Source organism: Dermochelys coriacea, chromosome 13 (genome assembly GCF_009764565.3).
Source record: "Dermochelys coriacea isolate rDerCor1 chromosome 13, rDerCor1.pri.v4, whole genome shotgun sequence".
NCBI lineage: Eukaryota > Metazoa > Chordata > Testudines > Dermochelyidae > Dermochelys > Dermochelys coriacea.
The window spans coordinates 33,986,252-34,011,829 of NC_050080.1; the positions used below are offsets into that span (position 1 = coordinate 33,986,252).

At 43.8% G+C, this 25,578-nt stretch overlaps 1 protein-coding gene and 2 pseudogenes across 1 annotated transcript; 2 read left to right on the forward strand and 1 right to left on the reverse strand.

Moving 5' to 3' along the window:
* The first annotated feature begins 1,416 nt into the window (after nt 1-1,416).
* LOC122456545 lies at nt 1,417-2,315 on the forward strand (annotated as a pseudogene).
* A 15,649-nt stretch (nt 2,316-17,964) lies between these two features.
* LOC119842197 (olfactory receptor 1052-like) lies at nt 17,965-20,410 on the forward strand. The gene has a single exon (XM_043495760.1). The coding sequence runs from the start codon at nt 17,968-17,970 to the stop codon at nt 18,964-18,966; it is 999 nt and encodes a 332-aa protein (XP_043351695.1). The 5' UTR covers nt 17,965-17,967; the 3' UTR covers nt 18,967-20,410.
* A 3,731-nt stretch (nt 20,411-24,141) lies between these two features.
* Nucleotides 24,142-25,070, reverse strand: LOC119841888 (annotated as a pseudogene).
* Nucleotides 25,071-25,578: the final 508 nt, after the last annotated feature.

Below are 25,578 nucleotides of genomic sequence, written 5' to 3' on the forward strand. Positions count from 1 at the left end.
AGAGAGTGATGCACAGTAGCCATGCAAAATAATGCAGTTATTTCCCGTTTGTCACCTTTGCTTTGCACAACCAGAAGTTATTGGTCTCAGTGCAGGGGCAACTGGAGAAGTGATATGGCTTGTGTCATAAATATAAAGGGAAGGGGTTAAGAAGCTCTGATACAGTACTATAAAATCCTCTTACCTGTAAAGGGTTAAGAAGCTCAAGTAACCTGGCTCGCACCTGACCCAATTGATCAATCAGGGGACAAGATACTTTCAAATCTGGGGGTGTGGGGGGGAAGGCTTTGTCTGTCTGTGTGATGCTTCTGCCTGGGACAGATCAAGAAAGCAAGCAATCCAACTCCTATAGAGTTAGTAAGTAATCTAGCTAGAAAATGTGTTAGATTTTCTTTCGTTTTGGCTTGTGAAATTCACTGTGCTGGAGGGAATGTGTATTCCTGTTTTTGTGTCTTTTTGTAACTTAAGGTTTTGCCTAGAGGGATTCTCTATGGTTTGAATGACTGCCTGTGAAATTATCTTCCATTCTAATCTTACAGAGTTATTCTTTTATCTTTTCTTTGTGCTTCTAATAAAGTTCTGTTTTTTTAAGAATCTGTTTGGGTTTTTAGTGTCCCTCAAATCCCAGGGTTGGTCTGTGCTCATCTTGTTTATTCTCAAGCCACCCCAGGAAAGGCGGTGTAGGGTTTGGGGGGATATTAGAGGGGAGATAGGGTTCCAAGTGGCCCTCCCTAAATGTTTGTTTGAATCACTTGGTGGTGGCAGCGTTTACGTAATCCAAAGTACAAATAATACAAAGTACAAAGTGTGCCTTGGGGAGTTTTTAACCTAAGCTGGTAAAAATAAGTTTAAGGGGTCTTTCATGCAGGTCACCACATCTGTACCCTAGAGTTCAGAGTGGGGAGGGAACCCTGACAGCTTGCAATATACAAGAGGCACAATGGCTCCTTCCAGCTATTTTTCTGAAAGATCTACTGTAGTATAAATAAGAATTAATGCAGGGAAGTTCTGTGTTATACAGGAGGTCAGACGTGATGGCCTTCAAATCCAATGGTCTGTTTTGGCTTTTAAATCTATGAATGAACAAAGTTGGGGGCTGAAGAATGAGAAATTAATGGCTTAGCTGCTCTTTGGGGCTGGCGAGTGGGGAATCTCTATTTGAAAATCTTGTGTAAAATCTGGGATATAAGGAGTTTCTTGTCTTAATGAGAGCATATAACCATACTCTCCATTTGCACTTTGAACTTTCCTTGAATCAAACAGCTGGAAATCTAATGAGTTTAACTGTACAGTAAATTGTTTCAATGCTCATTATTTTTAAACTATCGCTAGGTAAATCACATGGAGAATAGGAAAAGGGGAACCCTGCATGAAGAAAGCTCATGAAGAAAGAAGAAACGAAAAATCATGGATATAATGGAATTCATCCTCCTGGGATTTGGGGAACTGCAATATTGCCTCTTCCTGCTGTTTTTAGTGGTCTACATTGTGACTGTGGCTGGGAACATCCTCGTTGTGCTAATTGTGGCTGATCAGCACCTTTACACCCCTATGTATTTCTTCCTGGGAACTTGTCCTCCTTGGAGATCTGCTGCACCTCCACCATCCTGTCCAGGGTTCTGGCCAGACTCCTGACTGGGAACAGGACTATTTCATTCTGTGGGTATATTGTGCAATTTTATTTCTTTGGTTTCCTGGTAGCTACAGAATGTTGTCTCCTAGCAGCAATGTCTTTTGATCGATATTTAGCAATACATAAACCACTTCACTATGCAGCTCTTATGAATGGCAGAATCTGCTTCCAGCGAGCTGCTGGATCATGGATGAATGGATTTCTGACAACAACCATAATGATGTGTTTAATGTCACAGTTATATTTCTGTGGCCCCAATTAAATTGACCATTTCCTTTGTGATTTCAACCCAGTGATTAAACTCTTTTGCAGTGACACCAGCCTGATTAAACTAGCGACCGTGATATTCTCTTCCATAGACACCCTACCCCCATTTGTATTAACCTTGGCATCCTATGTTTGCATCATCCCCACTATCCTGAAAATCCTTTCCACAACCAGCAGACAAAAGGCCTTTTCCACCTGTTCCTCTCACCTTATGGTGGTGACAATTTTCTATGGGACTGTAATCATTGTCGACATGTTACCAGATACTGACATACTTAGAGATCTCAAGAAAGTGTTCTCTGTCTTCTACATGGTCCTGACTCCTCTGGCCAATCCCCTCATCTATAGCCTGAGGAACAAAGAGGTCAAGGAAGCACTGAGAAAAGTCATCAGTAAATATATGGTGCTCCTGTAAAATGAGAAGGAGTGACTGGTATGGGAATGATTCAATCTGGCTTAACTAGCAAGAGAGTTGACATCTAGGTTGTCTTGAGTTCATGCCAATGGGAGCTTCCTTAGGGAATGTGAGGACACAGTAAATTTTGGGATAGTGACATTCCTAGTTGATATATGCTACAGCCCTAACCAGAATCATAACTCTCATATACTCTGAACATAAGAATGGCCATATTGGGTCAGATCAATGGTCCATCTAGCTCCATGTCCTGTCTTCCAACAGTGACCAATGCCAGGTGCTTCAAAGGGAATGAACAGAGCAGGGAAATTATTGAGTTATCCATCCCCTTTTGTCCAGGCCCAGAATCTGGCAGTCAGAAGTTTAGTGATAACCAGAGCATGGAATTTCATCCCTGGTCACGGAGATTAATTGATGGACCTATCCTCCAAGAATTTATCTCATTCTTTTTTAAACCCAGGTACAGTTTGGGGCATGTTAAAAAAAGAATGAGATAGGTTTCTGGAGAATAAGTCCCTCAATGGCTATCAATAACTCTGCATTCTACACAGGGCAATTCAAGATTTTAGTTATGTGTTTTATCAGCTTTTCTGCTCTGTTTGATTGGCACATTTTACATGGCACAAGTCTTGCATTCCTGGGTGTGGGTGTGGCTTGTTATCATATTTTGTCTCCTCTTGGTGTCCTGGATTCCCAAATGCTGCATAATTTTACATGTGGGAAGACTGTACTGGTCTTTCTAAATATATGTTCTATTGCAATGATTAAAAAGCGTAAAAGTTCCTTAACAGATTACTGGCTATCAAAATAAATAAATAAGTGATGTGATTATTTTGTTTGTTTGTTTTGTTAGAACATCTCTTTATAACAACAACAACAAAAGCAATGTCAAGTAAAAATACGAAAAACAGCTATGGAGAAAATGCTTTTCAATCCTATATTTGTTGTTCTCTGGAAAATGGGCACTGAAATCTGGGCAGAAGTTTCTGAGACAGGGGATTGTCTATATGCCGTTTGTGACCACCTTTACTCCATGACTGGTGCATATAACGTACACAAACAAATTACAATGAGAATAAATCCAGACTCCACATTACTGACTTTTCCTCCAACTAAACTGGAAGGACCCTATCTCTGCTACCGCTCAGAAGAGGAGAGATAATAAAATGGTTATTTTATTCTACTTTTGTTTCTTTTTTCTTAACATCCTGGAGAGGGTTTTCAGGTCCCATGTGGAATGGATTCATGCTATCAATCTCATCCTCTCTTGGATTTGCATCTCATTTCTGGCCTAACACCTAACTGTTGGTTCTGGCACTTCTCTTCATGATGACATTTAACACTGTCTACAACATTATGGCCTCATTCACCATTCTACTGCTCCATGACTCAGTCTCCAAGTAGTGTCTCATCTCCTTTGTTGGTCCTGCCACTGCTCGCTTGTATGCCTAGAGTTCCGGGTGAAACACCTGTACTGGGAACTGTGGACGTATGTTAATTTTAGCTTTACTCTGTAATAAATAATTAAGGATGGGATTTTCAAAGAAGAGGCCAGTCTGGATCCCAAATCCCATTGGATGTCAGCAGAGCAAGGCATCCAACTCCTCTGGGACCCTGAATATCCCAGGCCATGTCTTTAATATTTATGGATAGAAAGGACGGACTAGTGAGTAGGCTGCTGGGTCTCTCAGCTGCCTCCATGAAGAATCCCCCTTATATTCACTGCCACTGAAGTTGTTCTTTGGCTCGAGGGATAGAGGACTCTGTCATTAGGAAATGAGGTCTATCTAGTCGACAGGAATTGCCCAGGGATTCAGGAAATGGGAGATCAGTTCCTGGTTCCGATACAGACTCTATGTGTGGCTTTGTGTAAGTTACCTATGGGAAAATGAAAGTGCATGCCTTCTATTTTCAAAAGAGGCTTCAGGCTCGATTCACAATGGGGTTTAGGTGCCTAAATCTCAGAATCTGTCCCTACTGGGATTCACAAAGCCCCCCTCAGTTACCACTGAATACTGTAAGTGCCTAAATTTGTTTAGCATCCAAGGTTTTGCAGTAAAAAAGCTCTTAAACATCTAGTTTTCTGCCTCTGGGTATGTACACTGCTGCTGCACATTAGGCATCTGGATGCCTATACCCCAGAACAATACATTGGGTGGGCTAAAATGAAGACACCTGAAATCAACAGTCACTTTTGAAAATTGTGGCCTGCATGAAATCTTTTGAAATCAGTGACAAAGGCTAATTGAACAGGAGATGCTGGGCTATTTTATTAGAGGGGTAGTTTGCATGGTGTTGAAGTCTCCCAAAACAATGCAGTCTTCTGAACTTCCTCTCTGTGTCCATTAGGCCCTTTGGACATCCCAGCCTTAAAACTGTAGTTTGAAACAGCCATTAGAGAAAAATAAACACCATGTGGGTGGCACAAAGAACAATGCAACATCCAAAGGCACTTAACAGGTCTTTGTAACTTTGGAAAATCTCACCCTATTTTGATTAAAAGAATAGCGTCCATTTCTTCTGTTATCTGTCCTGCTTGAGGAATGCCTTTGTTTTATGTCACCTGTACTAACACTGAGTTAATTGTTGGTATTAAATAAATAATAATAATAAGATTTCACCATTATCATCATGGTCATCAACATTTTTTCTATAGAGCCATGAAATTGGCCTCCCCTCCCCCCCCGCCCCACGTGCTGTAGTGGAGCCAGATGGCATCAAAACAGCATACCGGTAATATTGCCACATGGAGAACGCCATGTTGTGCTCAAAATGGCATCCTCTGCATGACATGACTTCACATGCACCATACGCGAGAGGTCTTACTGCATGGAGGATGCTCTTTGAAGAGCTGCATGTCTCTCTCCCTCCTGACTGGGGTATTTCCAGGCTGCACAGTCCCCTGCCTGCACTATGTTACTCCCAGCAAGCCAGACTGCCTTACCAGGTTGGCGTCTTGGCTTGGCTTTCTATTCCAAGGCTATGAACTACTGTAATTGAGAGCAGTTATAAGTCACCATGCGGCAAGCACAGTTAAAACATTGCAGAGAAAACCTCTTCAAAACAAGAAAAGAACCTATGAGCATGCTAATAAGGTTAGCAGAAATCACCCCAACTCCCACCTTGGGCTCTGGTCCAGGTGAATCCTTCCAACCAATCCCTAAGGATCGTGGCCTCCACAGGACAGAAGGTCCTGTCCATTTGCTGGATCAGAAATCAGACCCCGTGTCAGTTTAAACTCAGGCTAGTTCTCCAGAAGTCCTTCCATTGTCTGTGAGCCTCAGGAGAATCCAGTCTGAGCCAGTATATGAGGGTACCTCTCTGGAGGTGTTACAGACTGAGTGAATTTGTATAAATCCCCCCATCCACCTTTTCTTAGTTCCTGGACGGCTGTAATCACCCTTCTCCATGGAATTACACACAGTTCCCGGTCTACAGTGATACATAAACTTATCTCAGTAAGATCTTCCAGTGATATGGTAGCTACTTGCCAGATATGTCACACCAAATGTTTATATAGCACCATGCCTGTTGGGGTTCTCACCATGACTGGGAGTCATATACACTACAAGAGCAATAAAATAATAGTAGTAATATAATTCAGTGCCTCACAGTGTAAATTGCAAGACTGAGGCCCAGATGTTTGAAGTTATGTGTAAGGGGACTGCTGGTCTCTTACTAAAACTCAGTGAGGGTGTTTTGGCTGGCTAGCTCCCAGTACTAAAAGGAAGGGGAAAGGTCGATGGGAAATCAGGACCCTGAGACTGACAGTCCCCAGGAACAATGGGGAGAGGTCGATGCTTCAGTTCAGCCTGACTGATAGGGTGGGCAGGCTAATGAGGGGTGCTCGTCCGCCATGGGAGCTGGAATTACGTGGGTCAGACAGAGTGGGACTGAGGTAAGGAGAAAGCAGGGGCCCGAGCTGAGCTGGGGAGCAGAGCTGTGCCAGATCCAGAGAGACCCAGAGATGCATCCCAGGAAGCAAGTCAGTGCTAGGAGCAGAGTCACAGAAGCAGCCCACAGAGCAGACATATGCTGGGAGCAGAGAGGCAGCAACCAGAGCCAGGAGGGCCAGAGAATCAGCCCAGGGAGCTGGAGGCAGAGCGGTGAAGCTGGAGCTGGGGCTGAAGCAGTCCAGAACCAGGTGCGGTGAGCAGCTGGGGAGAGCAAGGGGGACCCTGGGCAGTGGGCTGAGCACAGGGAGATGCCCCCAGCTGAGAGGCCTTGCAGGCCAGACGTGGAGGGGGATCATAACCCCGACGGGATGGGGGTGATGCTGGGAAGTCGGGTCCTGCCACCCAGAGCCTGAAGGCATGTGGCAACCGCCAGAGCAAATGTCCGATCCTCAGCATCCCTGCAGCACAGCCAGGACCTGAGAAGAAGGCATGGGACATGTGAGGAACAGACTGAGGTGCCCTGACATTCCAGAGACGCTGGTTGTGATGTCCCCATGCCACAGAGAGGGGTGACGTGTTTTCCTTTCACCTTTACTATTTTTTCCTTATTTTTTTTAAATTTGGTTGCTGTTTAATAAACTCCATGTAATGTTCAGGGGGTCAGGGAAGCATCCGGTGCAGAGAGAGCACCCCGGAGTGGGGACACTCTAGCCCTTGCTCTAGATGACCATGACAATGTTGGGGGTTGAGCCCCTCAGGAATCCTGGGCCCTGCCTTGTTGGGGTTACGAGGACTCTGCTGCACAGGAGAGTGGAAGGGGGCTCCTCTAGGTCAGGCAGACCTCTGGGTAAAGGAAGTGGGAGCGAGCCCTCACCTCCTTTCGCTAGCCCATTTCACCAAGGTAGTCTATGAGGAAAGTTCCCCACAATAGCAGGACCATTATTCTGCTTACATATGCAGGAGTAGCTATGCTCAGCATTGGAATGCCTAACTTATTTTACAGCTTAACTCACATTTTCAGAAAGGATTTTGGAACCTAGGAGCCAAAATCCCACTGACTGTTGATGGGGCCTTGACTCTGAAGTACCTAAATCCCTTTTTAAAATGAGATTTAGGCTCCTAAATCACTTACATGTTGCAACACTGAGTGAAACAACACCTAAATACCATCAAAATTCTTCACCTAATTTTAGTATAATTATTTTATTTTATTATTATTTATTTTGTTAGTAAAATATCTAAAGGTATATTCATATTTTCATGTGCACTATCCAAATCCTTTGAAAGGCTGCCATTGACTTCCATGGGATTTGGATGAATCTCTATCTTCATAGGAAAGTTTGTGCCTAAGCTGATAAAGTCCCATAAAAATTCATCCAAGCCATTTGCAGACCACAGAGAAATATACTCTCCCTCTTCCGTAGGGAGGTGTAATTTTAGATCTTCATTGCCATGTTGTTTTCCATCAACCATGTCTCCTTAACTTTGACCTCACAAACTCTCCGTGAGATACACTTTGCACTATAATCCCATGTGTCATGCATGCATCATGGAAAGGTCTTCAGACACTAAGCCTCAAACAGTCGCCAAAGCAGATAAAAGGTCTCTGCCTATGTTCCAACATCTGGCTTTTGGATTGAATTGAAGAGACACAGCTCTGCTCCCCAGGTAGGTGGAAAAGCAATTTTGTTGCCTTTTCAAATGGGTAAAAGCTTCTCGGTTCTGCCTCTATTATTGGGACAATGAGTTTCACGGCTATCACAATTCAGGGTAACAACAGATCTGGAAGAGATAGAAAACCTCTTGTTGCAGGGATTAAAGCAATCTCTAATAATAGAGACCACCAGGGAAGCAGATTATCTGATATCTGCTTAATGCAAAAAGCATCTTGTGCTGGCCTCTCTCAGAGACAGGATACTAGGCTATCTGAACCTTGGATCTGATCAGCTGGCAATCCCAGTGCTTCTAAAAGAAATCAGCTAGCATGATTCTCCTCTCGCTAGCAGCAGCAGCAATCAGGGGCAGCTCCACACATATCTGATAAGTATCTAGCCACCACTGGGTAGAAGAACAGGAGGCGTGGATGGCTTAAATGGCTGGGAATGTGATATGAGAATCAATCAATGATTCAAGTACATGCCATGTCAATCTATTCACATAACTCTGTTATCGTCACTCAGGGATTTCTTGACCTGATACTATTCAGGTGCAATATCAGATGGTTCAGGTGTATCAGCACTGACAACCAGGTTTTGTGCTTATCAGGAGACCAGGACAACACAGTGCATTTAGTGCTGGCAGGTGCAAACTCATAAGCTGTGGAACTGATGGCATGGGACATATGCTTATGAATTACTTTCTTGACGAAAAAAATCATTTCAGAATGTTTATTTCTGAAAGGGATCATTCAACAAGTTGCTTGGAAAAATTGGCACCACTTGGCGCTTGTTTATATTTGCACAATGTTGTTCCTAGCCAATCCTTATCAAAGCAGTGCAAAAGGCCATCCCAGGGTCTTATAGACCAGTGACACTGTTCAGTACCAGCACACTAATTAAAGCAATAATGAGAGAGAGAGTTCTAGAACACTGAGAAGAATGGCACTTGATAAGAAGAATGATGTATGGCTTCTATAACATCATAATGTACCTCAGCACATTATGTGTGCTGTGTAAGAAAGAGAGAGACAGAGAGTCAAGCAAGAGGTGGATGACAGGAGTACATCAAATGTATTTGGATTGCCAAAACAAACTTGATAAAGCCACTCTCCAGAAGCTGTGAAGGAAGCTGCATAGTACGTTGGTTAGTGTTCTGCCACGGATTGAAATGGCAAAAGGTTAGCAGGTTACATTTAATAGTGTTTTGCACCCATATAAATGAAAAGGGGAAACAACCCCACTGATTCCAGTGGAGTTACTCCTGATGTATGCGGGGAGGTGTGAGAGAAGAGCGAGCCCCATTAAAGAGAGCAAAGCCTGCAGTGAGGATTTTCAGAGATGAGGCACCCAATTCCTGTTTGATTGCTTTGAAAATCCCAGTCAAATCGGTGTTATTTGCTGAATGTTCTTGTCTTTAAAACAAGGGCACTGAGGAGACAAAGGTAACAAATGATCTTGTAAATCGGATTTGATTGACAAGGAAATGTAAGTTCTGGGAAATGAACTTTGGATTTTCTTTTTCCATTTACTATTCTGTTTGGTGCAGGGGGAGGAGAAGAGCAACCTACAGAGAAACCATAATTTTTGTTAGCATTGATGTCAGTCCCACCAGGTCATTCCAGAGTAACTTCTGAGTCCTCAGTGTGGGGCAAGGAGTTACTTTGGTTGATACCAGTTGAAAAGAGAAGCAAATCTGCCCTGCTAAAGAAAAGATCATCTCTTTAAAAATAACTCACTGTTGCTCAATGGCACGGAAACTTCCAGGCATGAAATCTCCTTAATCTATCTATCTATCTATCTATCTATCTATCTATCTATCTATCTATCTATCTATCTATCTATCTATCACTATAAGTCTAACATACACTATGCATCTGTGGCTGAACAGTACAGTCCCTTCATGCCATCTTCTTTCTCCACACATGCAGAATCTCAGCCCTTTATCAATACTTAGCAGAGGCAGACATTTACTGTGAGACAGAAAACACAGATTGGTCCCTGTGAAAACAACATAGGAAATTACCATTCTGAGCATCTTTGGAACTTACTCTGTGCCTATTTTTTTCTTAATCAGCAAAGACTGCTCTTTCTATCACCTGCCTGGAAACTTGCAGGCTTTCTGCAGTCTGAGTTCTTTATGGGCAGTTCGTGCCATTATGCTATTAATGTGCACTTTCCTTTGAAACTTCTGACAGTGAGTGGTACAGGGGATCAAATATTAGATTATTTTTATTATTTGTATGATTAGTGCACATAGGAGGTGTTGTATTAATTTAGATAAAAAGAAAAGGAGTACTTGTGGCACCTTAGAGACTAACAAATTTATTAGAGCATAACCTTTTGTGAGCTACAGCTCACTTCATCGGATGCATTTGGTGGAAAAAACAGAGGGGAGATTGATATACACACAGAGAGAACATGAAACAATGGGTTTATCATACACACTGTAAGGAGAGTGATCACTTAAGATAAGCCATCACCAGCAGCGGGGGGGGGGGAGGAGGAAAACCTTTCATGGTGACAAGCAAGGTAGGCTATTTCCAGCAGTTAACAAGAATATCTGAGGAACAGTGAGGGGTGGGGTGGAGGGGAGAAATAACATGGGGAAATAGTTTTACTTTGTGTAATGACTCATCCATTCCCAGTCTCTATTCAAGCCTAAATTAATTGTATCCAGTTTGCAAATTAATTCCAATTCAGCAGTCTCTCGTTGGAGTCTGTTTTTGAAGCTTTTTTGCTGAAGCATAGCCACTCTTAGGTCTGTAATTGAGTGACCAGAGAGATTGAAGTGTTCTCCAACTGGTTTTTGAATGTTATAATTCTTGACGTCTGATTTATATCCATTCATTCTTTTACGTAGAGACTGTCCCGTTTGGCCAATGTACATGGCAGAGGGGCATTGCTGGCACAAGATGGCATATATCACATTGGTAGATGCGCAGGTGAATGAGCCTCTGATAGTGTGGCTGATGTGATTAGGCCCTATGATGGTGTCCCCTGAATAGATATGTGGACAGAGTTGGCAACAGGCTTTGTTGCAAGGATAGGTTCCTGGGTTGGTGGTTCTGTTGTGTGGTGTGTGGTTGCTGGTGAGTATTTGCTTCAGATTGGGGGGCAGTCTGTAAGCAAGGACTGGCCTGTCTCCCAAGATCTGTGAAAGTGATGGGTCGTCCTTCAGGATAGGTTGTAGATCCTTGATGATGCGTTGGAGAGGTTTTAGTTGGGGGCTGAAGGTGATGGCTAGTGGCGTTCTGTTATTTTCTTTGTTGGGCCTGTCCTGTAGTAGGTGACTTCTGGGTACTCTTCTGGCTCTGTCAATCTGTTTCTTCACTTCAGCAGGTGGGTATTGTAGTTGTAGGAATGTAATTGGAATTAATTTGCAAACTGGATACAATTAATTTAGGCTTGAATAGAGATTGGGAATGGATGAGTCATTACACAAAGTAAAACTATTTCCCCATGTTATTTCTCCCTCCCACCCACCCCACCTCCCACTGTTCCTCAGATATTCTTGTTAACTGTTGGAAATAGACTACCTTGCTTGTCACCATGAAAGGTTTTCCTCCTTCCCCCCCCCCCCCGCTGCTGGTGATGGCTTATCTTAAGTGATCACTCTCCTCACAGTGTGTATGATAAATCCATTGTTTCATGTTCTCTGTGTGTGTATATCAATCTCCCCTCTGTTTTTTCTACCAAATGCATCCGATGAAGTGAGCTGTAGCTCACGAAAGCTTATGCTCTAATAAATTTGTTAGTCTCTAAGGTGCCACAAGTACTCCTTTTCTTTTTGCGAATACAGACTAACACGGCTGCTACTCTGAAACCTGTTATTAATTTAGATGTAATATATGGGCCAAAAATGTTCACTTGACTCAGTCACTGTCCAACATTAAAGTTTTAAACAAGTTCTGGAGTTTGGTAATAAACAGACCTCACCCTGCTTAGTCCCATGACAAATGCAGTATTAAAAATCCTTTTAAACTTTTTTAGTATTCAGAATATAAGAACATAAGAATGGCTATATTGGGTCAGACCAAAGGTTCATCTAGCCCAGTATCCTGTCTTCTGACAGGTGCCCCAGAGGGTGCCCCAAAGGGAATGCCAGGTGCCCCAGAGGGAACGAAGAAAAGGGACTATCATCAAGTTAAAAGAAAAGGAATACTTGTGGCACCTTAGAGACTAACAAATTTATTTGAGCATAAGCTTTCATGAGCTACAGGTAACCCTAACCCTAACCCTAACAATCATCAAGTTGTCCATCCCCTGTCACCCATTCCCAGCTTCTGACAAACAGAGGCTAGGGACACCATCTCTGCCCATCCTGGCTAATAGCCATTGGTGGACCTACCCTCCATGAACTTATCTAATTCTTTTTTGAACTCTGTTATAGTCTTGTCCTTCACAACATCCACTGGCAAAGAGTTCCACAGATTCCCTGTACATTGTGTGAAGAAATGAAGGAAAAACATTGAAAGCGTTTGACATCTGAAGAATTAAGTAAGCTTTTATTTTAGCGACATAGAATATCAGGGTTGGAAGGGACCTCAGGAGCTAATCTAGTCCAACCCCCTGCTCAAAGCAGGACCAATCCCCAACTAAATCATCCCAGACAGGGCTTTGTCAAGCCTGACCTTAAAAACTTCAAAGGAAGGAGATTCCACCATTTCCCTAGGTAACTCATTCCAGTGCTTCACCACCCTCCTAGTGAAAAAGTTGTTCCTAATATCCAACCTAAACCTCCCCCACTGCAACTTGAGACCATTACTTCTCATTCTGTCATCTGCTACCACTGAGAACAGTCTAGATCCATCCGCTTTAGAACCCCCTTTTCAGGTAGTTGAAAGCAGCTATCTAATCCCCCCTCATTCTTCTCTTCTGCAGACTAAATAATCCCAGTTCCCTCAGCCTCTCCTCATAAGTCATGTGTTCCAGTCCCTTAATCATTTTTGTTGCCCTCCGCTGGACGTTTTCCAATTTTTCCACATCCTTCTTGTAGTGTGGGGCCCAAAACTGGATACAGTACTCCAAATGAGGCCTCACCAATGCCGAATAGAGGGAAATGATCATGTCCTTTGAGCTGCTGGCAATGATCCTACTTATACAGCCCAAAATGTCATTACCCTTCTTGGCAACAAGGGCACACTGTTGACTCATCCAGCTTCTCATTCACTGTAATGCCTAGGTCCTTTTCTGCAGATCTGCTGCCTAGACACTCGGTCCCTAGTCTGTAGCAGTGCGTGGGATTCTTCCATCCTAAGTGCTGGACTCTGCACTTGTCCTTGTTGAACCTCATCAGATTTCTTTTGGCCCAATCCTCTAATTTGTCTAGGTCCCTCCATATCCTATCCCTACCCTCCAGCGTATCTACCTCTCCTCCCAGTTTAGTGTCATCTGCAAACTTGCTGAGGGTGCAATCTATGCCATCCTCCAGAACATTAATGAAGATATTGAACAAAACCGGCCCCAGGACTGACCTTTGGGGTACTCCACTTGATACCGGCTGCCAACTAGACATGGAGCTATTGATCACTACCCGTTGAGCCTGACAATCTAGCCAGCTTTCTATCCACCTTATAAGCCATTCATCCAGCTCATACTTCTTTAACTTACTGGCAAGAATACTGTGGGAGACCATATCAAAAGCTTTGCTAAAGTCAAGGAATAACACGTCCACTGCTTTCTCCTCATCCACTAGCCAGTTATCTCTTCATAGAAGGCAATTAGATTAGTCAGGCATGACTTGCCCTTCGTGAATCCATGCTGTCTGTTCCTGATCACTTTCCTCTCCTCTAAGTGCTTCAGAATTGATTCCTTGAGGACCTGCTTCATGATTTTTCCAGGGACTGAGGTGAGGCTGACTGGCCTGTAGTTCCCCGGATCCTCCTTCTTCCCTTTTTTAAAGATGGGCATTACATTAGCCTTTTTCCAGTTGTCCGGGATCGAGGGGATCACCATGAGTTTTAAAAGATATTGGCCAATGGCTCTGCAATCACATCCGCCAACTCCTTTACCATTCTTGTATGCAGTGCATCCAGCCCCATGAATTTGTGCTCGTCCAGCTTTTCTAAATAGTCCCCAACCAATTCTTTCTCCACAGAGGGCTGGTCACCTTCTCCCCATGCTGTGCTGCCCAGTGCAGCAGTCTGGGAACTGACCTTGTTCGTGAAGACAGAGGCAAAAAAAGCCTCCTGATTTCACTCCTGCATGCCCAAACAATATTTTTATACTCCTCCCCGGTCATTTGTCCAATCTTCCACTTCTTATAAGCTTCTTTTTTGTGTTTAAGATCAGCACGGATTTCACTGTTAAGCCAAGCTGGTCGCCTGCCATATTTACTATTCTTTCTACACATCGGGATGGTTTGTCCCTTTAACCTCAATAAAGATTCTTTAAAATACAGCCAGCTCTCCTGGACTCCTTTCCCCCTCATGTTATTCTCCCAGGGGATCCTGTACATCAGTTCCCCGAGGAACTGCTTTTCTGAAAAGTCTGCTTTTCTGAAGTCCAGGGTCCGTATTCTGCTGCTCTCCTTTCTTCCTTGTGTCAGGATCCTGAACTCGACCATCTTATGGTCACTGCCTCCCAGGTTCCCATCCACTTTTGCTTCCCCTACTAATTCTTCCCGGTTTGTGAGCAGCAGGTCAAGAAGAGCTCTGCCCCTAGTTGGTTCCTCCAGCACTTGCACCAGGAAATTGTCCCCTACACTTTCCAAAAACGTCCTGGATTCTCTGTGCACCGCTGTGTTGCTCTCCCAGCAGATATCAGGGTGATTGAAGTCTCCCATGAGAACAGGGCCTGCGATCTGGTAAGTTCTGTTAGTTCTCTTGTTCCCTTTCCCTTTAGCTGGAGAGAATGTTTAGAAGGAAAAAAACTCCCTTGCTTAGTGGTATCTCAGAATATCAGGGTTGGAAGGGACCTCAGGAGATCATCTAATCCAAGCCCCTGCTCAAAGCACAACCACTCCCCAATTTTTGCCCCAAATCCCTAAATGACCCCTCAAGGATTGAACTCACAACCCTGGGTTTATCAGGGCTCAAACCACTGAACTATCCCTCCTTCCCACCTAATGGCAATAATTGTCCATTTGGGGAAAACAGAAGAAGTTTGTGGAAGAGTGCTGGTAAGCATTGGTGGTGGTGTTGTTATAGTCTGAAATCATGTCCTCGATGAAAAAGCAAGATACAAACACACACATGAGGGGGAAAAGAAGAACAGCCAATATCGGAAATGCAGATTTGGTCTCTGATGACTTTTACAGGCAATCTCACTGCTGGAAAAACACAGGCACAGCACAGTCTTATCAGCCACTCTGACCAGCAACTGGTAAACTTGTATCAACATAAGGCTGTTTAGGGCATTGCTTTTAGCAGCCTCCTTCTGGTCACTGGCTTACAGCAGTGTTGCAAAATAACCAGTCTTGGCCGGCTAAGCCAGACACTCCTTAGATAGAAGGACAAAGGAGGACAGGAAAGAAGTTGGATATTAGTAAAAAACTTTTTCACTAGGAGGGTGGTGAAGCACTGGAATGGGTTACCTAGGGAGGTGGTGGAATCTACTTTCTTAGAGGTTTTTAAGGTCAGGCTTGACAAAGCCCTGGCTGGGATGATTTAGTTGGAGATTGGTCCTGCTTTGAGCTGGGGGTTGGATGAGATGACCTCCTGAGGTCCCTTCCAACCTTCATATTCTATGATTCTATGAAAGAGAAGAAATAAGGTGGAGAAGGGAAAAGACACATGGTGGTTGGAGAGACAAAGTCTCACATCCCAGCTGGTATTCGAGATTTAGCAGAAGCTGGTGCAGGTGGCCATGTTATCTGGGTGTCTCTCTCTCTGGCACGGTCTGCTCAGTACATGTCTCTGGATTAGGATCACAACATCCCGGGATCCTAGGAAACAGTGGGGGTGGCAGCCATGATGGTGAAGCTCTCTCCAGCAGCCATTTTTTCTCCTAAATCTTCTTTCTTTAAGGACCCCAAAGGGAGTGATTGGCAGAATAGCCCATTCTCTTGATATTTTGTCCTCCAATTAGGCCTAGTTTCCAAAACTCCAATTTTGGTTAATTGATATCCAGTCCATATTTTCTTGTTTACCAGGCATGATCTTAACACAGACCACACAGACCTTGAATTATATTGGGAAGGCTTTTTGTTTGAACTAATTCTCAGTTTCTATCTCTCTTTTGTACCTTTTCCCATCGACATTTCTTGTTATCAATCATTGTGACACTTTATAAACTGTTATCCATTCCCACATTGTTATGCTCACAATCAGAGTAAATGTATAGGTTCAGTTATCACAACAGAGCCTGGGTCATGGAGCGGGATGGGACTGCGCTAGGTGCTGTACAAACACAGAACAAAAAGACAGTATATGGATCACGAGGCTGACCTGATCGGGCAGTTCTTTGGTTCCTACATAGCAAAATGTTCTTCAAACCCAATTCTTTCCTGAGTTACACCTTTGGAGACCCACCACCTTCATTGTGGCTGCAGGGATGAAAATGATTGGCCCTATAAGTAGTCCTTGATAAGCAAACCTTCCTGCCCCCCTCCCCCCAGCCTGAATATGGGAGATTTTACCACACTCTCTGGAAGATATGATGGTGGGGAAGTTGGAACCTTTAGTGATGGTGAGGTTGGGCACGGAATTTGGAGAAGCAAGAATCTGGAAGGCTGATCTCCCCACCAGCGGAGAGTTAAGCATATGGTCCTGCTAGCAGTGACTTGTGGAGGAATAGAGGGCGTGAACTGCCAGGTCAGGTCAGTTTTTGGTTTTCTTTCTATGCGGATTGTGCATCAGAAATGTGCTGGGTGTAACAACCTGAACTGACACACAATGGAGGCTGAAGTTTCCAAGCCTGCCTAAGGAACTGGGGGCCCCAATTCCTTTTCAAATGGATGGCAATGAGGCATCTGCCTCTCTTAGGTAGCTTTGAAAATCCCAGGTGCAGATTTTTTGTGCCTCAATTATGCTGGCCATGCAGTGTGGACCACCAAGAGAGGTATTAGGCCTGCTGTTGCTCTTGCTTCATGTCTTTCTGTAACTGAGGGACAGAGACATGTCCTCTGAGGAAGCTCAATCGGTAAAGTGTTGCATGGTAAGAGGATGGGTGGCGTAGTGAGTATGGGTCTTTGGAAACCCCTCATTCAATTCCTTCCTCTGTCACAGGCCCCTTGGTCAAGTCACTTAGTCTCCCTGTGCCTGGGTTCCTTATCTGTAAAGTGGGGTAATCATAGAATCATCGAGTACCGGGGTTGGAAGGGACCTCAGGAGGTCATCTAGTCCAACCTCCTGGTCAAATCAGGACCAATTCCCAACAAATAGCACTTCCATTTATGAAAGGGATTGGGGGGGAGGGGGTGATGGTGGTAAATGTATTACAGGTTGTTAGATGCTGTTGTGATGGGAATAATGTAAGTGCATTAGATATATAAGAAATGCTACTTTCAGACTGATGTAGTCATGGATTAAGTTGACACCCTAATAAATGCATTACAATTCCATTGTGTTTTACAGAAGAGAAAGTGGCTCTGTCTATTTGCACCCAATTTTTCTGTCAGGAACTTCAGTATACATCCAGAGTAACTCAATTGGCTTTGAGAGAAGAGATAACTCAAACCTTTGGGGGCAAATTCTTCTCTCAGAAACCCTTGTATAAATCCAGAGACATAGCCAAATTAACAACAACTCGAGTTCATCTCACCCACAGACCTCACAGCACTTTAGGCTGAAATTCAGTATCATTACTTCCATTTTACAGGTGGGTAAACTAAGGTACAGAGGGGGGATGGGACTTCCCCTAGGTCATCCAACAGGCCATTACCAGAGCTGGGGATGAAACCCAGTAGAGCACTTTGTTCACTTGTGGACACTATCCTCTGGCTTAATTCCAAGATAGGACTCTGGTCTTTTCAGCCCAATTCTGTTCTCATTTAACCTGATGTCAATCCAGAGTGACTCAATGGAATTCTGCTGGCCCAAATGAGATCAGACTCTGTCCCCCGGCATTAATATGTGGAGATACTAGGGCCAGCAATAGAGGTTCCCAGCCCCTCTGTGATATTTTTCCTTTCTCCTTTCCCACCATCAGATCCCAAGCATGGGCAGTGGAAACAGCACCACAGTGACAGAGTTCATCCTTCTGGGCTTCACATCAAGCCCAGAGCTGAGAGCCCTGCTCTTTGCACTTTTCTCAGTCAGCTACGTCACCATCCTGCTGGGGAACGCCAGCCTCCTGCTGGCCATCCACCTCAATGCTCGCCTGCACACCCCCATGTACCTCTTCCTCAGGCACCTGTCCTTCGTGGACCTCTGCTACTCCTCTGCCATCGTCCCCAAGGCTCTGAACAGCTTCGTGACGGGAGATGGGACCATTTCCTTCTTGGGGTGCGCCGTGCAGTTCTGTGTCTTCGGTGGCATGCTGACCACTGAGTGCTGCCTGCTGGTCGCCATGGCCTACGACCGCTTTGTGGCCATCTGCAAGCCGCTGCTCTACACTGTTACCATGTCCGATGGGGTTTGCACTTGGCTCCTGGCCTGCTCCTATGCCAGTGGCTTCCTGAACTCCTTAATCCAAACTGTCTGCACGTTCAGCTTGCCCTTCTGTGGGGCCAACCAGGTCGACCATTTCTTCTGTGACATCACACCCCTGGTGAAGCTCTCCTGCACCGAGACCCAGAGCAACAAGACCATCATCCTGGCCTCGGCCTGTGTCATCGGTGTCAGCAGCTTCCTGACCACGCTGACTTCCTACCTGTACATCTTCTCGGCCATCCTCAGGATCCCCTCCCCTCAGGGCAGACGCAAGACCTTCTCCACCTGCGCCTCTCACCTCACAGCCATCTCCATCTTCTTCGGGACTTTGATCTTCATGTACTTGCGGCCCAAGCCGAGTTATTCTGCTCAGCAGGACAAAGCTGTCTCTGTGCTGTACACCCTAGTGATTCCCATGGTGAACCCCATGATCTACAGCCTGAAGAATAAGGAAGTTAAAGAGGCATTGAGGAGAAGGCTTCCTGTCACAGTCAGTGATTGGCATGTTCCCACCCTTCCCTCTTCCAAAGAACCTGGCCTAAGCAGAACTTTCTATAATACATAGAGGGAGAAGAGCTAAAGACTAGATGACATTCACAAGGGCTTTGCTAATGCTGATCTATCAAAGGTGGGCAGCAATTTTCAATGGACGCAAGGGATTTAGGTGCCCAAATCCATTCATATGCAATGAAAGTAGAATGCCTTTCTCTCTTAGTATCCTTTTAAAATCCATGGCCAAGATACTACAGTGATGGGCAACAAAATAAAAACATGTTGGATAAATAGACAAACGAACAGACAACACGTAATGATAGGTAGATAGATAGATAAATAGATAGATAGTGAACAGAAGTGGGAGGGGAATAACATTTTAATTTGTATCTACTTCAAGGAAAGGGTTACATTAGTGACCCATGGGGGTAATCTGAAAGTAACTTTATAGTACAGAAAGTCAGATGACCAACATTTTCCAGAGTTGCTCTTGGTTTTGGCTCCCTTGATTTGTGAGAACTCAGCTTAGACACCTTGGTCCTGAGATGTCAGAGGAAATGAGCAAATGCCGCTCCTATTGTCCATCCATCTCTCCCTCTCTATCTCAGATGATGAGCTCTCCAGGTTGGCTTCCCTTTGGAGAAACCAGCTACACAGATTCAAAGTTTTGCTTTTTTATTTACACTATATACATGTGGCCTGGCACAGAGGTGGTCAGAAAGATCACACAGTCAATCCTTGCTATTAGAAATCTCAGCCCCCAAACCAACGCCCGATACCCATGCAGTATGTTTGCCCAAAAAATGCCTTTAGATAAAGAACAAATTTTCTTGCTATTTCCAAGAGCTCCCTGCAAAAAAAATTATATTAAATTAACAACAATAGAACATTTCTTCAAAGTCTGAAAAGAGCTTTCACAATAAGAAAAAAGGTAAGAGCACCACCTATTGACTCCTGCCATAACAATATTTTAGGGCAGTGGATGAATTTTGTTAAGAAAATCAATCAATGTAAATGTGAAGCAGAATATATTCAAGTTATCAGACTGGATGGAATAAACATTTAAAGGTGCCTTGAATTTTACATTTTTTTGGATTTTTTTAAAATTCTTTCTTTCTTCAGAATAATTTGTTAAAAGTATTCTCAGAATAATCAGTAATAAATTACTTCCATAGAAAAGAATTATTAATATGTAATCATTTTTATTATTGTTATTATTATTATTATTATGCAAATGTCTATAAAACAAAGGCTGAAGGGACCTATTATTGCTCTCTCTAAATACATCAGAGGGTTAAACACCAGGGCAGGAGAGGAGTTATTTAAGGGCCAATATTGGCACAAGAACAATTGGGTATAAACTGGCCATTAATAAGTTTAGGCTTCAAATTAGAGGAGGGTTTCTAACCATGAGAGGAGTGAAGTTCTGGAACAGCCTTCCAAGGGGAGCAGTGGAGACAAAAAAACTAACTTGCTTTATGACTGATCTTGATAAATTTATGAAGGGGATGGTAAAATGAGACTACCTTCAATGACATATGGCAGGGGTAACCAAAATTACTAACCCTCTGAGCTGCACATGACAATTTTCAGAAGTTCGAGAGCTGGGGCAAACCTGCTGGGACTCAAGGATTCACCCTGTGGGTGGCACCTGCCAGTGTGGAAAGGAGGTCTTGGGGCGCATCTGCCGTGACTCAGGGTTTCAGCAGGAGTGGGGCTGAAGCCCTGAGTCCTGGCAGAGGTGCCCCAAGACCCCCTCTCCACACTGGACAGAAGCCCCTACCCCACAACCCTTCTGCAAGGCAGAGGTCCCAAGCTCGCCCCAGCAGTCTGATAGGTAGAGAAGGGGGTGGGGAGGCATGAGTGTCTCCGCGAGCCACACCTTCCCTGTAAAAGAGCCACATTGGCTCACTAGCCACAGTTTGGCCACATGTGACATATGACCCATCCACGACTGGTATTAGCAAATATCCCCAACAGCCAACATGAGACACTACATGGGGTGGGCTCCACTTCACAAAGAAATATGGAAAGGGGATATTCATGGAATATTTCCGTTTTTTGAACTGAGAAACCAAACACCCCAAACCGGAAACATTTGGAGTCAGACATCCTTCTGCAGCACCTCACAAGAGCTGTAGTCCAACTTCTCACAGTCTAGCTGAGAGCGTTAACCCCGGGGCTCCAGCTCTCTCTGACTGATCCTGGAAAGATCTGCTTTGTAAAGAATAATTAACCATTTACTGGAGCAGGGACTTGACTTGATTGCCTTCTCTGCTAAAGGACTGCCCTAACAATCGGACTGCAGAGTCATTCTCCTTCTTTTCTGGCCCAAAGAATTAAGTATTTCATGCAAAGTGGATTGTTCTTGTCTCAGATCAGAAGATGGCCCAATTCTGCGGGCTTTTTAGAGAATAAAATCCCCTTGATCTCAGGTGAGATTTAGGTGGACTGTGGGTCACTGTATCAGACTCACTGTGATCATCCATTTACCATGGAAATCCCAGATGTTAATTATTGAATGTCATTCTTGGGTAAATGTGGTTAATGAGTCTCAGAATGTACCAATTTTTTAAAATAAATATCAAATTATAAATGGCTATGAATTCTGTTTTCAGAATGTGAATGACAGCCTCTCTTCATTGCTGTGTGCCAAAACTGAAACACTTTCTTTCTTTCTTTCTTTCTTTCTTTCTTTCTTTCTTTCTTTCTTTCTCAGCACTCCTGCAAAATATTTAAAGCCCTAGAGTGCAACTCCTACTCTTATACAGAAGCACACAGGGACAGATTTTAAAGGTATTTTACATTCCAATGGGAGTTAGGCATTTGAATATCTTTAAAATCTGTCCTTACTTATTTGAGTAATCTTATTGAGGCAGATTTATTTAGACTTCTAGTGGGCTTCTCAACAGCATCTTGGTATCTAACACCCATTGTAATCATTGAGTATTAGGTGACTATGGAATAGATCCGCAAAGGGACTTTGGTATCCAACTGCCAATTTCAGGGCTTAAATCCCACCCGCTGGTATTCACAAAATCCCTGCTCAGCTGCTACTTAACCTGGTAGCTGCCTGAACTAACTTGTCACCTAAGTTTTTGCAGTAAAAGCTCCCTGGGTGCCTATGTTTATGCCTCTGTGCATGTGCACTACAGCTTCCCTCTGGACATCCAGACACTTAAGCCCCAGAGTGATTCATGAACCAGGGGAATAGGGGTCTAACTCACCTGGCCTTCACTTTCACTATTGTGCATTCAGTCTATGTCCATGTGAACCAAGAGGTATCACCACTAAATTTCCATTAGATAGATAGATAGATAGATAGATAGATATAAAGGCCTCAGGTGGAGTATTATGTGCAGTTCTGAGTGCCACATTTCAGGAAAGAAAGAGGTGGACAAATTAGAGAAAGTGCAGAGGAGAGCAACAGAAAATAATTAAAGGTCTAGAAAATATGACTTATGGGGGAAGATTGAAAAAAATGGGTTTATTTAGTCTAGAGAAGACTGAGGGGCGCAGGGGGGGCATGATAACTCTTTTTAATTATGTAAAAGGTTGTTACAAGGAGGAGAGAGAAAAAATATTTTCACTAACCTCTGATGATAGGACAAGAAGCAACGGGCTTAAAATGCAGCAAGGGAGGTTTAGGTGGGACAATAACAAAAACAAACTTCCTGTCAGGGTATTTAAGCACTGGAACAAATTGCCTAGGGAGGTTGTGGAATCTCCATCACTGGAGCTTTTCAATAACAGGTTAGACAAACATCTGTCAGGAATAGTCTTGCTATTACGTAGTCCTGCCTTGAGTGCAGGGAACTGAACTGGATGACCTAATGACGTCCCTTCCAGTCCCACACTCTATGATTCTATAATAGATGCTTTACCAGATGAAGAGACTCCAGTGTGCAAAGTGATTTTTCTGCTTCTGTATGTTCAACAGGAGATAAGCTGTGGTTGTGTAACTTGAATAGAGTGGGACAGAAAGAACCAGGCTTGTATAACCCAACAAATGTCTACTGAAGTCAATGACTCAATGGAGGTATGATGATCTACACCAGCTTGATAGCTGGCCCCATTGACTGCAACAGGGCTGAAATTATTTACACCAGCTTGGTATCTGGCCCCATTGATTGCAGTGAAGCTACGGCTGCTTCACACCAACTGGGGTTTCAATGAGTTGAATTCAATGGATCTTTGACAATTGACACTTTCTGGGGATCTGGGCTTTTGAAGTTGAACTGGGCCTCTTAACGAGAGACATTTTGTGGATTTTCTCACTTAAGCATCATAATCTATTCTATCGAACTTGATTTGATTCAGTTCTGATGAGGTGCTTTCCAAAATCCCTCTTTAGGTGCCTAAATATCTTTGAAAATATGTACCTAAGTGACTTGAAAGCCTAAGTCACATAGTTTATTTCTCTGAGACTCTTACATTAGCATCCATGGAAAGGTGTACATGCAATCTGACAATGTTCCGAGGAAAAGGTAAACAACTATGTAAAGTAGAATCACGAGGCTGGCTTTCATCACCTAGGGTTGATTGTCAGCTGTCCCTACCAGTGCATCTCCAGGGTTCAAAGTTATTGTATTAGCAAGACTATAGATTCCACTTACATTCAGGGTCCCATTTTACCAGCTGCTGCACAGACACACAACCAGAGAAAGTTTGTGTTCCCAAAAAACTCACCATGTAACCAGACAGCGCTGGAGAAAGGAATTGTCAATATCCACATTTTACAGATGGGACTTGAGAAACAGTGGGATTAAGATTGAGATTTTCAAAGCAACCTAAGCTCTTTCGACACTAAAATCCTAATAAAGTCAATGAGATTTCGGCACCCAAATCCATCAGCATTTCAGCCTAAGCAGACTGCCCAGAGTCACGCAAAGAGCTAGAAATAGATTCCAGATTTCCCAAGTTATAGTCCAGCATCTTCACCACAAAACCATCCATCCCCATGTTTGAGAGAGCTCCTCTTCTAAGGGACTTAGAGGTGAGCCTCTGATTCATCTCCCCTACATTTTGTCTGGGATTTTCAAAGGAGCCAAAGGGAGTTAGATGTTCAGATGAGTGACTAATTCTCTTAGGCCATTGAAAGTCCCTGCCTTTCCCCATAATATTCACCAGCTGAGACCATTGTTCCATGGAAGAGCCTTGTTGGTTGGAATTCTGCTGTCTTTGGCATCCATTGTCATCCATCCTAAATACCTGTCCACTCTTCAATAGCCTTGATCCTTCAGGGAGCTCAGTGGAAAAAGCCTTTCTTTGTTAGTTGTTTTCTCAGAGCCTCTTTCACCTCCTTGTTCCTCAGACTGTAGATCAAAGGGTTAGCATGGGGATGACAATGGTGTAGAACACAGAGACCACTTTGCTTTGGTCTGGGGAGGATATGGCCCTGGCCTGGGCATACATAAAGAAGATTGTTCCATAGAACAAGCTCACAGTCATCAGGTGGGTGGCACAAGTAGAGAAGGCTCTGTGTCTTCTCTCAGAGGAGGGTAGTGGTGACAGCGGTGATGATGAAACCATAGAAGATAAGAATGACCAGGCCAGTGCTCACTATGATGAACCTGCACATGGCCAGCATTGCCATTTCATTAGCAAAGGTGTCAGAGCAGGAGGCTTGCATCACTGCGGGGATATAACAGAAGAAGTGATCTATTTTCCCTGGCCTGCAGAAGGACAAACTAAATGTAAAGCCTCTCTGGATGCTGCAGTTCAGGCAACCTGAGAGATAGAAGCCCGCCACCAGGCAAACACAAGTCCTCTTAGACATTGTGATTGGATAGCACAGCAGGTTGCAGATGGTGGCAAAGCGGTCGTAAGCCATCATGGCCAGGATGAATGTCTCGGTGGTCCCAAAGAGAGAGAAGAAGAACATTTGGGCAGCACAGCAGTTGTAGGAGATGGCTCTTCACCCCGTTGAGAAGCACAGCAGGGCTTTGGGGGCAATGAGGGTGGAGTACAGAGGTCCAGGAAGGACAGGTTCTTCAGGAAGAAGTACTTGCAGGTGTGGAGCCTGGAGTCAGAGCTGATGATGGTGGTCATGCTAGCATTCCCCAGCAGGGTGACAGTGTACAGAACCAAGAAGAGGACAGAGAGGAAGACTTGCAGTTTGCGATGGACTCCAAACCCTACCAGGGTGAACTCAGGCACTGTGGTGTGGTTTTCCATGGCTCCTTTGATATACGGAGGAAAGAAGAAACAATCTGGGGAGAATGTTGATTCCTCAATTAGCTCCCATCACCACATTGGTATACATATCAGTGGACACATGCGGTTGAATGATCCATTGCAACTCTGGACATGAGACAGAGAAGACAATACATAAGAATCATCCTTGCTTGCAACAGGTGTCACACTTCCTTATCATGAGCAAACATCCATATGTGTAGTTTATCATGGTGGAAATAGACTGGTTCTGAAAGTTGAAAGAAGGTAAAGAATTATTGAGAGAACTTCAACAAGCCAGGAAAACTGTCATAAAAATGTAGATATAAATAAATATATTACATTAAAATAGCTAGAAAAAAGAGAGAAGTAAGATGAAATAGAGAAAGATTAGAAAGGAAAAACAGAGGAAAAACATAGATAGATAGATAGATAGATAGATAGATAGATAGATAGATAGATAGATAGATAGATAGTAGGGCTATTGATTAATCACAGTTAACTCATGCGA